Source organism: Schistocerca gregaria, chromosome 6, assembly GCF_023897955.1.
Source record: "Schistocerca gregaria isolate iqSchGreg1 chromosome 6, iqSchGreg1.2, whole genome shotgun sequence".
NCBI lineage: Eukaryota > Metazoa > Arthropoda > Insecta > Orthoptera > Acrididae > Schistocerca > Schistocerca gregaria.
Window position 1 is genome coordinate 44,437,801 of NC_064925.1, and position 15,812 is coordinate 44,453,612.

The 15,812-nt window shown below is 44.4% G+C and overlaps 1 protein-coding gene across 1 annotated transcript in view; it reads left to right on the plus strand.

The window, feature by feature from the left end:
* Positions 1-15,812, plus strand: part of LOC126278490 (phospholipase A1 member A-like) — a 181,846-nt gene that overhangs the window by 93,344 nt on the left and 72,690 nt on the right. The window contains exon 4 of the mRNA XM_049978650.1: positions 2,742-2,984. Coding sequence (XP_049834607.1) covers positions 2,742-2,984 — 243 coding nt within the window. The remainder of the gene's footprint in view (positions 1-2,741; positions 2,985-15,812) is intronic.

Below are 15,812 nucleotides of genomic sequence, written 5' to 3' on the forward strand. Positions count from 1 at the left end.
TTCGTAAGAAAGTCCAAGAGCATTTTGGAAAAACTTGAATGTGAAGAACATAAAATTGGAAACAACAGGTCTCGAATCCTATACTGACCTAATCGGTGCATCAACATCATGCCTCTACACATTTGGCTAGGCTGTAGTTTCGTTATGAAAGACTGGCTTTTCTGTTATAGTCTTCTATAGTCTATAATCGCCGATATGTTGTTAATTTACATTTAATTATAACAAATCCCAATGAGAACGAAAAGTTTTTGATAAATGTTTGATGAGCAGTTGCCTCAAAACAATTTACTCTGATAACACTCGAGCTATAACGCAGTAACAACTAAAAACGAGAATACTTTAATCATCGACATGATGTTTGCCGTAGTGTTATTACTACTAATTAAACCAATAACGATTCGTTCTCGAGAAAAACAATGCACTTATGCTTATAAACAGCATACACTACTGGCCATTAAAATTGCTACACATCGAAGATGACATGCTACAGACGCCAAATTTAACCGATAAGATGCTGTGATATGCAAATGATTAGCTTTTCACAGCATTCACACAAGGTTGGCGACGGTGGCGACACCTACAACGAGCTGACATGAGGAAAGTGTCCAACCGATTTCTCGTACACAAACACAAGTTGACGGTCGTTGCGTGGTGAAACATTGTTGGGATGCCTCGTGTAAGGGGGTGTAAGGGGGAGAAATGCGTACCATCACGTTCCCGACTTTGATAAAGTTCGGATTGTAGGCTATTGCGATTGCGGTTTATCGTATCGCGGTATTGCTGCTCGCGTTGGTCGAGATCCAATGACTGTAAGCAGAATATGGAATCGGTGGGTTCAGGAGGGTAATACGCAACGCCGTTCTGGATCCCAAAGGCCTCGTATCACTAGCAATCGCGATGACAGGCATCTTATCCACGTGGATGTAACGGATCGTGCAACCACGTCTCGATCCCTGAGTCGACAGATGGGGCGTTTGCAATAACAACCATCTGCGCGAAGAGTTCGACGACGTTTGTAGAAAAATGATACTGGCTACCCGTAACAATATCCTCTCTCTTGCTTCCCTGCAGTACAAGACTCTACAATTTCCTACTGTTTCACGTCGAGGAGCCATTTCTTCGTGTGAAACATAAATAACTTCTCTGCTATTTCGGCAATGTGGCACATAAAGTAGAACTGGTGGAAAGCGAGAACGCTCCCTGCGTCGCAGATAGAAAGTCTGAGGCCCAAGGAAAGCGAGATGGCTTACTGCACTTGTTCAATAGATGTCCATATTCAGTGGGTTTTCTTTGACACCTGACACCCCACGAATGTACACTACTGGCCATTAAAATTGCTATACCAAGGAGAAATGCAGATGATAAACGTATACTCATTGGACAAATGTATGCGTGAAAACGTAATCACATGTCAGTTCTAGTACCAGTTTGGGTGCATAGAAGCTTAGAAATCAGTACCTAGAACAACCACCTCTGGCTGTAATGATGGCATTGATGCATCTGGCCAAGGAGTCAGACAGAGCTTGGATGGCGGGTACAGATACAGCTGCCCATGCAGCTTCAACACGATACCACAGTTCATCAAGAGTAGTAACTGGCGTATTGTGACGAGCCAGTTGCTCGGCCACCATTGACCAGGCCTTTTCAATTGGTGAGAGATCTGGAGAATGTGCTGGCCAGGGCAGCAGTAGAACATTTTCTGTATCCGGAAAGGTCTGTACAAGACCTGCAATATGGGCCGTGCATTCTCTTGCTGCAATGTAGGGTTTCGCAGGGATTGAATGAAGGGTAGAGCGACGGATCGTAACACACATGAAATGTAACGTCCACTGTTCAATGCGGACAAGAGGTGACCGAGACGTGAAACCAATGGTGCCCTATACCATCACACCGGGTGACACGCCAGTATGGCTTCCAATGTGCGTTCACCGCGATGTCCCCAAACATGGATGCGACCATCATGATGCTGTAAACAGAACTTGGATTCATCCGAAAAAATGACGGTTTGCCATTCGTGCACCCAGGTTCGTCGTCGAGTACAGCATCGCAGGCGCTCCTGTCTGTGATGCAACGTCAAGGGTAACCGCAGCCACGGTCTCCGAAATGATAGTCCATGCTGCTGCAAACGTCGTCGAACTGTTCGTGCAAATGGTTGTTGTCTTGCAAACGTCCCCACCTGTTGACTCAGGGATCGAGACGTGCCTGAACGATTCGTTACAGCCATGCGGATAAGATGCCTGTCATCTCGACTGCTGGTGATGAGAGGCCCTTGGGAACCAGCACGGTGTTCCCTATTACCCTCCTGAACCCACAGATTTCATAGTCTACTAACAGCCATTGGATCTAGACCAACGTGAGCAGCAATGTCGCCACACGAGAAACCGCAATCGCGATATCCTAGAATCCGATCTTTATCAACGTGATGGTACGCATTTCTCCTCCTCAGACGAGGCATCACAACAACGTTTCACCCGGCAACGCCGGCCAACTGTTGTTTGTGTATGAGAAATCGGTTGGAAAGTTTCCTCATGTCAGCACGTTGTACGTGTCGGCACCGGAGCCAACCTTGTGTGAATGCTCTGAAAAGCTAATCATTTGCATATGACAGCATCTTCCTCCGGTAGGTTAAATTTCGCGTCTGCAGGACGTCATCTTCGTGGTGTAGCAAGTTTAGTGGCCAGTGGTGCAGAAGTGCTGTGAGCTGCGGCGCGTTACGCTCCCGGACCGCTTGCTGCCCGCAGCGTACCTGCGCTCGGGCCGCTTCTGGGTGCTGGTGGCGGACTGGGGCGCGCTCGGCCGCCCCCCCTGCTACCCTGCCGCCGTGCACAACCTGCGGACCGCCGCCAGCTGCCTGGCGCGCCAGCTGTCCGCGCTGCGCCAGCTCGGCGGACTGGCGCCAGCCGCCTGCGTCGGCCACTCGCTGGGCGCACACCTCTGCGGCCTGCTGGCGCGACAGCTGCGCTTCCGCCTCCCCACGATCATAGGTGAGTGCCGACGTCTCGCACGCCACGGCGCAGCTGCGAGAGCGAAACAAAGGGGTAATGGTAGTGACCACACTCGTCCGCTGCGACGGAAGCTTGTGCTGCTTCATTTAGTTTTCCCCCACCGTACCCGGTGTTCAAGTAGCGTACGGGCCTGCGTCTGCACAGTGTTCTCTACAGGCGACGATATTTCGCGAGGTGAACATCTCGTCATTATCGACGCACAAGTGCAGTGAGAGATCGCTGCGCACGGAAATTTAGACTCTCACAAGGGAAACTCACCATAGTGGTAAGAGGGCCCGGTGGACAGACCGTCAAAAACCGAACACAGATCAAGCATGAAAACAGGAAGAAGGCGTACTGAACTGTGGGAAAAAATAGAAACAGTGAACGGTTCAGTAACAGAAACTGCAGTAAAGAAAAAAAAAAATTGCTCTGAGCACTATGGGACTTAACATCTATAGTCACCAGTCCCCTAGAACTACTTACACCTAACTAACGTAAGGACATCACACAACACCCAGTCATCACGAGGCAGAGAAAATCCCTGACCCCGCCGCGAATGGAACCCGGGCGCGGGAAGCGGGTACGCTACCGCACGACCACGAGCTGCGGACGTGCTGTAAAGAGCAATCTTCGTCAGCAACGGCGTCGTCGGTAAGCGATCATGGTGCTGGACTGCCAAACGGTGCAGTCACGGTAGATCAGCGTCTTCGGTCAGAGGGTTAGCTGACCTCTGCAGTAGAAAAACTGAGTGAACGGATCAACGAAGAACCTGAGCGGGGGTCATCGGACGTCCGCCCCGAACAAATTCCAGGAAAAAAGAACCGGACGAGCCGTGTTCAGAACTCCCATCTGCCATTAACAGTTTTTGCCACATCATTGTGAACTGTCCGTCCGATCATTGGCAGCTGACATACTAAGCATTTCAAGACTACAGAAAGAGAACAAACATGGGTTACAGAATATGAGTATTATGGTAACAATACGTTGCCGTCGCAAGTAAATGTGATGATTATTTTTTACCATTTCTGTGAGTCGTCTATGTGGTATCTCGCCTGCTCTCACTAAACGGCTGTGAACTATGTTACAAAAAAAAAGGAATTCAAGAGTCAAGACTTTCAAAATGGAACGCTACTTCAAGAATATTAAAAATATATCCTTTTAAGTAAATTAGAATATTATGATGTAACACGAAATGGTGCAAAATGGTTCAAATCTTATATCTTTGGCAGGAAACAAAGGTTGTCATTAGGAAAGAGACATGTATTAATAGATCAGGCATCATCCAACTGGGAACTAATTACATGTGGGGCCCCACAAGGCTCCATCTTAGGGCCCTTACAGTTTCTTGTGTATATCAATAACCCTTGATCAGTAATATTACCAAATGCCAAATTTGTTTTGTTTGCTGATGATATAAACATTGCAATAAATAACAAATAAAGTGTAGTCTTAGAAAGATCGGCTAATAAAATATTTCTGGATATTAATCACTGGTTTCTTATCCAATCTCTGTCACTAAACTTCGAAAAAATACACTACATGCAGTTCAGAACTTGTAAGGGGTGTCTGACGAGAATATGCCTAACATTCGATGACAAGCACATAAAAGAAGTGAACAGTGTTAAATTCTTGGGATCACAGCTTGATAATAAATTCAACTGGGAGGAGCACACCACACAGCTGCTGAAGCGTTTTCACAAATGTCTATTTGCAGTGCGAATTCTGTCAGACTTAGGGAATATAAAAATGAAAAATCTGGCATACTATGCTTACTTTCATACCATAATTTCATATGGGATTATATTTTGGGGTAGTTCATCGAACCAATCTAAAGTTTACCGGGCAGAAAAATGTGCGATAAGAATTATATGTGGTGTGAAATCAAGAACATCCCGTAGAAGTCTGTTTAGGGAACTAGGGATACTAACTACTGCTTCCCTATATATTTATTCCTAAATGAAATTTGTCATTAAATACAGGGTGTTTCAAAAATGACCGGTATATTTGAAACGGCAATAAAAACTAAACGAGCTGCGATAGAAATACACCGTTTGTTGCAATATGCTTGGGACAACAGTACATTTTCAGGCGGACAAACTTTCGAAATTACAGCAGTTACAATTTTCAACAACAGATGGCGCTGCAAGTGATGTGAAAGATATAGAAGAAAACGCAGTCTGTGGGTGCGCCATTCTGTACGTCGTCTTTCTGCTGTAAGCGTGTGCTGTTCACAACGTGCAAGTGTGCTGTGGACAACATGGTTTATTCCTTAGAACAGAGGATTTTTCTGGTGTTGGAATTCCACCGCCTAGAACACAGTGTTGTTGCAACAAGACGAAGTTTTCAACTGAAGTTTAATGTAACCAAAGGACCGAAAAGCGATACAATAAAGGATCTGTTTGAAAAATTTCAACGGACTGGGAACGTGACGGATGAACGTGCTGGAAAGGTAGGGCGACCTTGTACGGCAACCACAGAGGGCAACGCGCAGCTAGTGCAGCAGGTGATCCAACAGCGGCCTCCGGTTTCCGTTCGCCGTGTTGCAGCTGCGGTGCAAATGACGCCAACGTCCACGTATCGTCTCATGCGCCAGAGTTTACACCTCTATCCATACAAAGTTCAAATGCGGCAACCCCTCAGCGCCGCTACCATTGCTGCACGAGAGACATTCGCTAACGAAATAGCGCACAGGATTGATGACGGCGATATGCACGTGGGCAGCATTTGGTTTACTGACGAAGCTTATTTTTACCTGAACGGCTTCGTCAATAAACAGAACTGGCGCATATGGGGAACCGAAAAGCCCCATGTTGCAGTCCCATCGTCGCTGCATCCTCAAAAAGTACTGGTCTGGGCCGCCATTTCTTCCAAAGGAATCATTGGCCCATTTTTCAGATCCGAAACGATTACTGCATCACGCTATCTGGACATTCTTCGTGAATTTGTGGCGGTACAAACTGCCTTAGACGACACTGCGAACACCTTGTGGTTTATGTAAGATGGTGGCCGGCCACATCGCACGGCCGACGTCTTTAATTTCCTGGATGAATATTTCGATGATCGTGTGATTGCTTTGGGCTATCCGAAACATACAGGAGGCGGCGTGGATTGGCCTCCCTATTCGCCATACATGAACCCCTGTGACTTCTTTCTGTGGGGACACTTGAAAGACCAGGTGTACCGCCAGAATCCAGAAACAATTGAACAGCTGAAGCAGTACATCTCATCTGCATGTGAAGCCATTCCGCCAGACACGTTGTCAAAGGTTTCGGGTAATTTCATTCAGAGACTACGCCATATTATTGCTACACATGGTGGATATGTGGAAAATATCGTGCTATAGAGTTTCCCAGACCGCAGCGCCATCTGTTGTTGACAATTGTAACTACTGTAATTTCGAAAGTTTGTCTGCCTGAAAATGTACTGTTGTCCCAAGCATATTGCAACAAACGGTGTATTTCTATCGCTGCTCGTTTAGTTTTTATTGCCGTTTCAAATATACCGGTCATTTTTGAAACACCCTGTATACATATCAAGTTTTCCAACCAACAACTCAATTCATGGAATCAATACTAGAAATAAGAATAATCTTCATTAGGATTTAAAATCACTTACTCTTGTACAAAAAGATGTGCATTATTCAGGAACACACAATTTCAATAACTTTCCAGCAGCCATTAAAAGCTTAACAACCACTGAAATTTAGTTTAAGAGAAGCGTAAAGGATTTATTGGTGGCCAACTGCTCCCACTCAATTAATGAATTTCTCGGTAGAACCAACTGATTTGTGTGTGTGTGTGTGTGTGTGTGTGTGTGTGTGTGTGTGTGCGCGCGCGCGCGCAATCTAACTTCTGCACCATTTCAGTGCAGTAAGGTGTTCATTGTAAATAAGTATTGTAATAGTTCTGTTATATGTTTATTGCCTTATAAATAAAAAATACTTTTTTTATTTTTAATTCGGTGCATTAATGCGATCATAGTAAATGAGTGTTTGTAAAATGATTCTTTCATATAGTGTTCATTAAAAAAAAAAAGACGATCATTCCACTTGGGACCTGTCGAGGGTACATTAGTTTGTTTGTTTCCGTTGTTGTTTTTCTGAGATGTTCTACGTCCTGGAGGACCTCTTCACTACGGATCAATTGGAATTAAATTAAATCTAATCTAATATAATCTGAAGTCTCCTGAACGAGCGCGCCAAGTTTGCGTCACTTCCGACATATAGCCTAGTTGCGCGACAATTTGAAAATTTGTCTGTAGGTGATGTACATTACAAGCAATGTTCCGTCATTGAATTTCTTTATTTATTTAATCGTGTCTGAGCTACATCTGTAATTAATTAGTACGCTATATATCCTACATTACAAATACAAGTAACTCATAGTTACACATTCATATACCCGTGGTCTAGGGGCTCCGGCACGGTAGCTCAGCGTGTTTGGTCAGAGGGTTAGCTGCCCTCTGTAATAAAAAAAAACTGAGTGAATGGATCAATAACGAACTTCAAAGGGCGTCTGGGGACGTCCGCCACGAACAATTGCAACGAATTACAACGAACAAAAAAAAAGGGGGTAGCGTCTTTGATTTATAATCAAAACGTCTTCGGTCCCGGGTTCGATCCCCACCACTGCCTAAATTTTGATAAATAATCAGCATTGGCGGCCGAAGGCTTTCGGCATAAGAAGTCAGCCTCATTCTGCCAACAGCCTTGTCAAAGAGGGCGGAGAAGCGGATAGAGGTTCAGGGCACTCTCTTGTCCTAGGGGTGGGAAATTGCCCCTAAAGGCGGAAGAATCAGCAATGATCAACGACATGAGGATGCAGAAGGTAATGGAAACCACTGCATTAAAGACACGTAACGTGTATCCACAGGACATGTGGCCTGTAGTTGCAGAAGTGTCACGATGATCTCTCCATTGGCAAAAGATTCCGGAATAGTCCCCCATTCGGATCTCCGGGAGGGGACTGCCAAGGGGGAGGTTACCATGAGAAAAAGATTGAATAATCAACGAAAGTATAATATTCTGCGAGTCGGGGCGTGGAATGTCAGAAGCTTGAACGTGGTAGGAAAACTAGAAAATCTGAAAAGAGAAATGCAAAGGCTCAATCTAGATATAGTAGGGGTCAGTGAAGTGAAGTGGAAGGAAGACAAGGATTTCTGGTCAGATGATATCGGGTAATATCAACAGCAGCAGAAAATGGTATAACAGGTGTAGGATTCGTCATGAATAGGAAGGTAGGGCAGAGGGTGTGGTACTGTGAACAGTTCAGTGACCGGGTTGTTCTAATCAGAATCGACAGCAGACCAACACCGACAACGATAGTTCAGGTATACATGCCGACGTCGCAAGCTGAAGATGAACAGATAGAGAAAGTGTATGAGGATATTGAAAGGGTAATGCAGTATGTAAAGGGGGACGAAAATCTAATAGTCATGGGCGACTGGAATGTAGTTGTAGGGGAAGGAGTAGAGGAAAAGGTTATAGGAGAATATGGGCTTGGGACAAGGAATGAAAGAGGAGAAAGACTAATTGAGTTCTGTAACAAGTTTCAGCTAGTAATAGCGAATACCCTGTTCAAGAATCACAAGAGGAGGTGGTATACTTCGAAAAGGCCGGGAGACACGGGAAGATTTCAATTAGATTACATCATGGTCAGACAGATATTCCGAAATCAGATACTGGATTGTAAGGCGTACCCAGGAGCAGATATAGACTCAGATCACAATATAGTAGTGATGAAGAGTAGGCTGAAGTTCAAGACATTAGTCAGGAAGAATCAATACGCTAAGAAGAGGGATACGGAAGTTCTAAGGAATGACGAGATACGTTCGAAGTTCTCTAACGCTATAGGTACAGCAATAAGGAATAGCGCAGTAGGCAACACAGTTGAAGAGAAATGGACGTCTCTAAAAAGGGCCATCACAGAATTTGGGAAGGAAAACATAGGTACAAAGAAGGTAGCTGCAAAGAAACCATGGGTAACAGAAGAAATACTTCAGTTGATTGATGAAAGGAGGAAGTACAAACATGTTCCGGGAAAATCAGGAATACAGAAATACATGTCGCTGAGGAATGAAATAAATAGGAAGTGCAGGGAAGCTAAGACGAAATGGCTGCAGGAAAAATGTGAAGACATCGGGAAAGATATGATTGTCGTAAGGACAGACTCAGCATACAGGAAAGTCAAAACAACCTTTGGTGACGTTAAAAGCAACGGTGGTAACATTAAGAGTGCAACGGGGATTCCACTGTTAAATGCAGAGGATAGAGCAGATAGGTGGAAAGAATACATTGAAAGCCTTTATGAGGGTGAAGATTTGTCTGATGTCATAGAAGAAGAAACAGGAGTCGATTTAGAAGAGATAGGGGATCCAGTATTAGAATCGGAATTTAAAAGAGCTTTGGAGGACTTACGGTCAAATAAGCAGTAGGGATAGATAACATTCCATAAAAATTTCTAAAATCATTAGGGGAAGTGACAACAAAACGACTATTCACGTTGGTGTGTAGAATATGTGAGTCTGGCGACATACCATCTGACTTTCGGAAAAGCATCTTCCACACAATTCCGAAGACGGCAAGACCTGACAAGTGCGACAATTATCGCACAATCAGCTTAACAACTCATGCATCGAAGCTGCTTACAAGAATATTATACAGAATAAGGGAAAAGAAAATTGAGAATGCGCTAGGTGACGACCAGTTTGGCTTTAGGAAAAGTAAAGGCACGAGAGAGGCAATTCTGACGTTACGGCTAATAATGGAAGCAAGGCTAAAGAAAAATCAAGACACGTTCATAGGATTTGTCGACCTGGAAAAAGCGTTCGACAATATAAAATGGTGCAAGCTGTTAGAGATTCTGAAAAAAAGTTGGGGTAAGCTTTAGGGAGAGACGGGTCATATAGAATATGAACAACAACCAAGAGGGAATAACAAGAGTGGACGATCAAGAACGAAGTGCTCGTATTAAGAAGGGAGTAAGACAAGGCTGTAGCCTTTCGCCCCTACTCTTCAATCTGTACATCGAGTAAGCAAAGATGGAAATAAAAGAAAGGTTCAGGAGTGGAATTAAAATACAAGGTGAAAGGATATCAATGATACGATTCGCTGATGACATTGTTCATTCCGTTCAGCAGATCATTTAATTCTTCTTCACTTTCACTCAGGATAGCAGTCTAATGAGTACACAGTATGGTTTGAGAGTAAATCGGAGAAAGACGAAGGTAATGAGAAATAGTAGAAATGAGAACAGCGAGAAACTTATCAGGATTGATGGTCACGAAGGCCAATGACGGACGGAGCGAGGAGGACATCAAAAGCAGACTCGCTATGGCAAAAAAGGCATTTCTGGCCAAGAGAAGTCTACTAATATCAAATACCGACCTTAATTTGAGGAAGAAATTGCTGAGGATGTACGTCTCGAGTACAGCATTGTATGGTAGTGAAACATGGACTGTGGGAAAACCGGAACAGAAGAGAATCGAAGCATTTGAGATGTGGTGCTGTAGACGAATGTTGAAAATTAGTTGGACTGATAAGATAAGGAATGAGGAGGTTCTACGCAGAATCGGAGACGAAAGGAATATATGGAAAACACTGATAAGGAGAAGGGACAGGATGATAGGACATCTGCTAAGACATGAGGGAATGACTTCCATGGTACTAGAGGGAGCTGTAGAGGGCAAAAACTGTAGAGGAAGACAGAGATTGGAATACGTCAAGCAAATAATTGAGGACGTAGGTTGCAAGTGCTACTCTAAGATGAAGAGGTTAGCACAGGAAAGGAATTCGTGGCGGGCCGCATCAAACCAGTCAGTAGACTGATGACTATATATATATATATATATATATTCATGATCTTCACATATTGTAAGTCGTCATTGTTGTCTAAAGCAACGCTCATATCTCTCACCAGTGTTAGGCGCACACTTCACTGCAGCGTCGTTGGCCAACCACAGGTCTTGTAAAGTGCATGGGGCTAGCAAAGATGGACAGGAAGCTGGTGTGTCATGGTTTGTTTTCCTCCACATTGACAGGGCTCTTCTTCGGCGTATCCTCACTTGATCAGGTTATCTTGTGGACTTCCCATTTGATATCTAAGTGTATTTAGGCTCTTCCAGTCTCTCCATTCCAATTGTGATCCAGCAGGAAGTTTTTCTTTAATGTTCCAACTTTTCAGACTGCCTTCATCCAATTTCTGTTTCCACATTGATTCTCTAGTTGTAGACTGACTTTCGGTTAGTGGAAGTTCAATTTTTATGAAGTCTTTCCTAGATTTAAGTCTTGCCTCCGCTGGCTGATGTGTGTACAGGGGATGTCTTCTATCTTCGCACTGCCTGCTTCGTTCGGCCATCGCCAACGTTTGCAGTCTGATCTGTGTGTGTGTGTGGGGGGGGGGGGAGACTATTCCATAACACATATAAAGGAGATCACGGTTTGTAGGCTTCAGGCATCCCGTGATTAATCGACATGAGTCATTGAGTGCTGCGTCTAGCTTCTGAGCATGTGTCGATCTTCTCCATACGGGGCATGCATATTCAGCTGGAGCAAAGCACAATGCCAGGGATGGTACCAACTCACACTGGGGAGCAAACCCTGAAATTCTACGTGCAAGTTTACGGATTATGCCGTTCCGTGTGTTGGCTTTCGCTCTCGTTTTTTCTACGTGTTTCTTGTAAGACAATGTTCGAACTAACGTGACTCCAAGATAAACTGGGTTTGGGCAGTGTTGAAGTTTAACTGAGTTCCATTCTAATTGTAATACCCTGTTTGCTCCCTTGTTGTTTAGATGAAATAAACAAGTCTGCGTCTTTACTGGATTAGGTCGAAGCTGGTTCCCGTTATAATATTCAGTTAGTACTTCTAAGGCATCTGTTAGGTTTCTCTCAATCTGTTTGATTGATCTAGATTGGCATGCAATGGCTACATCATCGGCATAGATAAAGCTTCTTGTCGTCGGGCCAACTGGTTGGTCATTTGTATACAGAGTAAAAAGTATTGAATTTCTCACTGCAGAGAAAGAAATTACGAGGAATATTCACAAACGCTTGTGCAAAATCTATGGAGCATCTGCACAGTTAACGCTGGGCACCGAGGGTGAGGTCATCAGAAGGCGGTTCGGCAAAGCTCCACGATTTGCAGCTGTCGGGTAGACTACCCACGGCTGTCACACCTGATATGCTGCAGCGAGCTCCCGCCTGTTTCGGCCATTAAAGGATGCCATTCGTGGAAGACATTTTGAGGACGATTCACGCAGTGAAGCACCGGCTCCACCACCTGGACAAGGGAAAAGAATGACAGCTAACTCTAAATATAGATAAACGTAAATTAATGCAGATGAATAGGAAAAATAATCCTGTAATGTTTGAATACCCCATTACTAGTGTAGCCCTTGACGCAGTCACGTCGATTAAATATTTGGGCGTAACATTTCAGAGTAATATGAAGTGGGACAAGCGTGTAATGGCAGTTGTGGGGAAAGCGGATAGTCGTCTTCTGTTCATTGGTAGAATTTTGGGAAGATGTGGTTCATCTGTAAAGGAGACCGCTTATAAAACACTAATACGACCTATTCGTGAGTACTGCTCGAGCGTTTGGTATCCCTATCAGGTCGGGTTGAGGGAGGACATATCTAGCAGCCCGCCTCTGTACTGCAGTCAGCCTCAAATGCTCGTTCTCTAAATTTCCTCAGTAGCGATTCACGAAAGGAACGCCTCCTTTCCTCTAGAGACTCCCACCCGAGTTCCTGAAGCATTTCCGGAACAGTCGCGTGATGGTCAAACGTACCAGTAACACGAAGCAATTCAATTTTACTGCCGCCAACTTACATTTCGCGGAAAGAGCATGAAGATAAGAGAGATTAGGGCTCTTACAGGGGCACAAAGGCAGTCATTTTTTCCTCGCTCTGTTTGGGAGTGGAACAGGCAGAGAAGATGCTAGTTGTGGTACGAGGTACCCTCCGCCACGCACCGTATGGTGGATTGCGGAGTATGTATATAGATGTAGGGTTGGTACCGACAGGGCATATACGGCCTTCTTTCGCGCTGGAGGAAGGCCATAGAATAGGATGGAGGTTACCTGGGAAAATAGGGTGTGTAGATACATCATTTTTCGTGTGTGTAATTCTCATTATGTTCAATGATTGTTGAAGAAAAAATGCGGTGCATTACTTTCTGCGCAACCCTTGCACGGCTCCCTCGACATTCTTCCAACAATACTGACACACAGCCGTTAATTCTCTCGTTTCCACTATTTTTCAACAGTCTACCTCACTTGCATCGACATTCCACACCCGCAGTTAATTCTTACAGCCCTTTACTAGTAACTTTATGTATCACCCCATTAACCAGTGCAACAAACGCCATTACTCGTCTCTCTCCCCAACTGTCCTTCAATTGTCAACAATTTCCTGTCTCTTGATTTTACATTGCCTTCGCTAACAGCACGATATCGCCTGCAGCGCCTCTCCTGCTCTCGTGACCACATCGATCGAACCCTAGACGACTCGAAACTCGTGGTCTGGTCGGATCATTCCCGAATTCAATTGGTAAGAGCTGTTGGTAGGTTTCGACTGTGGCGCAGACTCCACGGAGCCCTGGATCCCGGTCGTCAACACGGCACTGTGCAAGATGGTGGTGGCTCGACAATGGTGGGCTGTGTTTACATGGAATGGACTGCGTCTTCTGGATGTTCGGCCATTCATCTTCATGTTCCCAAACAACGACGGAATTCTTACGGACGACAGTGAGTCATGCCACCAGGCCACAAATGTTCGCGATTGATTTGAAGAACATTCTGAACAATTCAAGCGAATGATCTGGCCACACTGATCGCTCGACATGAATACCATAAAAAATTTACGGGACATAATCGAGAGGTCACTTCGTCACAAAATCCTCCACCGCCAAAACTTTTGCATTTATAGAGGCTTATCTCACTAGTGGTGAGATAGATACCGCCTACAGGAAAATTAAAGAGACCTTTGGAGAAAAGAGAGCCACTTGTATGATTATCAAGAGCTCAGATGGAAACCAAGTTCTAAGCAAAGAGGGGAAAGCACAAAGGTGGAAGGAGGACAATATTACTGAAATGGAAGAGCATGTAGATGAAGATGAAATGGGAGATACGATACTGCGTGAAGAGTTTGACAGAGCACTGAAAGACCTGAGTCGAAACAAGGCCCCGGGAGTAGACAACATTCCATTAGAACTACTTACGGCCTTTGGAGAGCCAGTTCTGACAAAACTCTACCATCTGGTGAACAAGATGTGTGAGACAGGCGAAATACCCTCAGACTTCAAGAAGAATATATTAATACCAATCCCAAAGAAAGCAGGTGTTGACAGATGTGAAAATTACCGAACTATCAGTTTAATAAGTCACAGCTGCAAAATACTAACGCGAATTCTTTACAGAAGAATGGAAACACTAGAAGCCGACCTCGGAGAAGATCAGTTTGGATTCCGTAGAAATGTTGGAACACGTGAGGCAACACTGACCCTAAGACTCATCTTAGGAGCTAGATTAAGAAATGGCAAACCTACGTTTCTAGCATTTGTAGGCAGAGAAAGCTTTTGACTATGTTGACTGGAATACTCTTTCAAATTCTGAAGATGGAAGGGGTAAAATACAGGGAGCGAAAGGCTATTTACAATTTCTACAGAAAGCAGATGGCAGTTATAAGAGTCGAGGGACATGAAAGGGAAGCAGTTGTTGGGAAGGGAGTGAGGCAGGGTTTTAGCCTTTCCCCGATGTTATTCAATCTATTGAGCAAGCAGTAAAGGAAACGAAAGAAAATTCGGAGACGTTATTAAAATCCAAGGAGAAGAAATAAAAGCTTTGAGGTTCGCCTATGACATTGTAATTCTGTCAGAGACAGCAAAGGACTTGGAATAGCAGTTGAACGGAATGCACAGTGTCTTGAAAGGAGGGTATAAGATGAACATCAACAAAAGCAAAACGAGGATAATGGGATGTAGTCGAATTAAGTCGGGTGTGCTGAGGGAATTAGATTAGGAAATGAGACACTTAAACTAGTAAAGGAGTTTTGCTATCTGGGGAGCAAAATAACTGATGATGGTCGAAGTAGAGAGGATATAAAATGTAGACTGGGAATGGCAAGGAAAGCGTTTCTGAAGAAGAGAAATTTGTTAACATCGAGTATAGATTTAAGTGTCAGGAAGTCGTTACTGAAAGTATTACTGTGGAGTGTAGCCATGCATCTAAGTGAAACATGGACGATAAATAGTTTGGACAAGAAGAGAATAGAAGCTTTCGAAATGTGGTGCTACAGAAGAATGCTGAAGATTAGATGGGTAGATCACATAACTAATGAGGAAGTATTGAATAGGATTGGGGAGAAGAGAAGTTTGTGGCACAACTTGACAAGAAGAAGGGATGTATTGGTAGGACATGTTCTGAGGCATCAAGGAATCACAAATTTACCATTGGAGGGCAACGTAGAGGGTAAAAATCGTAGAGGGAGACCAAGAGATGAATACACTAAACAGATTCAGAAGGATGTAGGTTGCAGTAGGTACTAGGAGATGAAGTAGCTTGCACAGCAAAGAGTGGCATGGAGAGCTGCATCAAACCATTCTCAGGAATGAAGACCACAACAACAACATAGAGGCAGTATGGCTCAATATTTCTGGAGGGGACTTCTAACATAGTGTAGGGTCCCCTTTCCCCCAGTCTAGTGCAGCAATTCGACCCGGCATGGACTCAACAAGGCGTTGGGAGGAATCCCATGAGTTTTGTCGCGTCGGTGGTTGTCATGACAAAATACAGCTGTGAAACGCAGTACGACGACCGCTGTGGTAGGC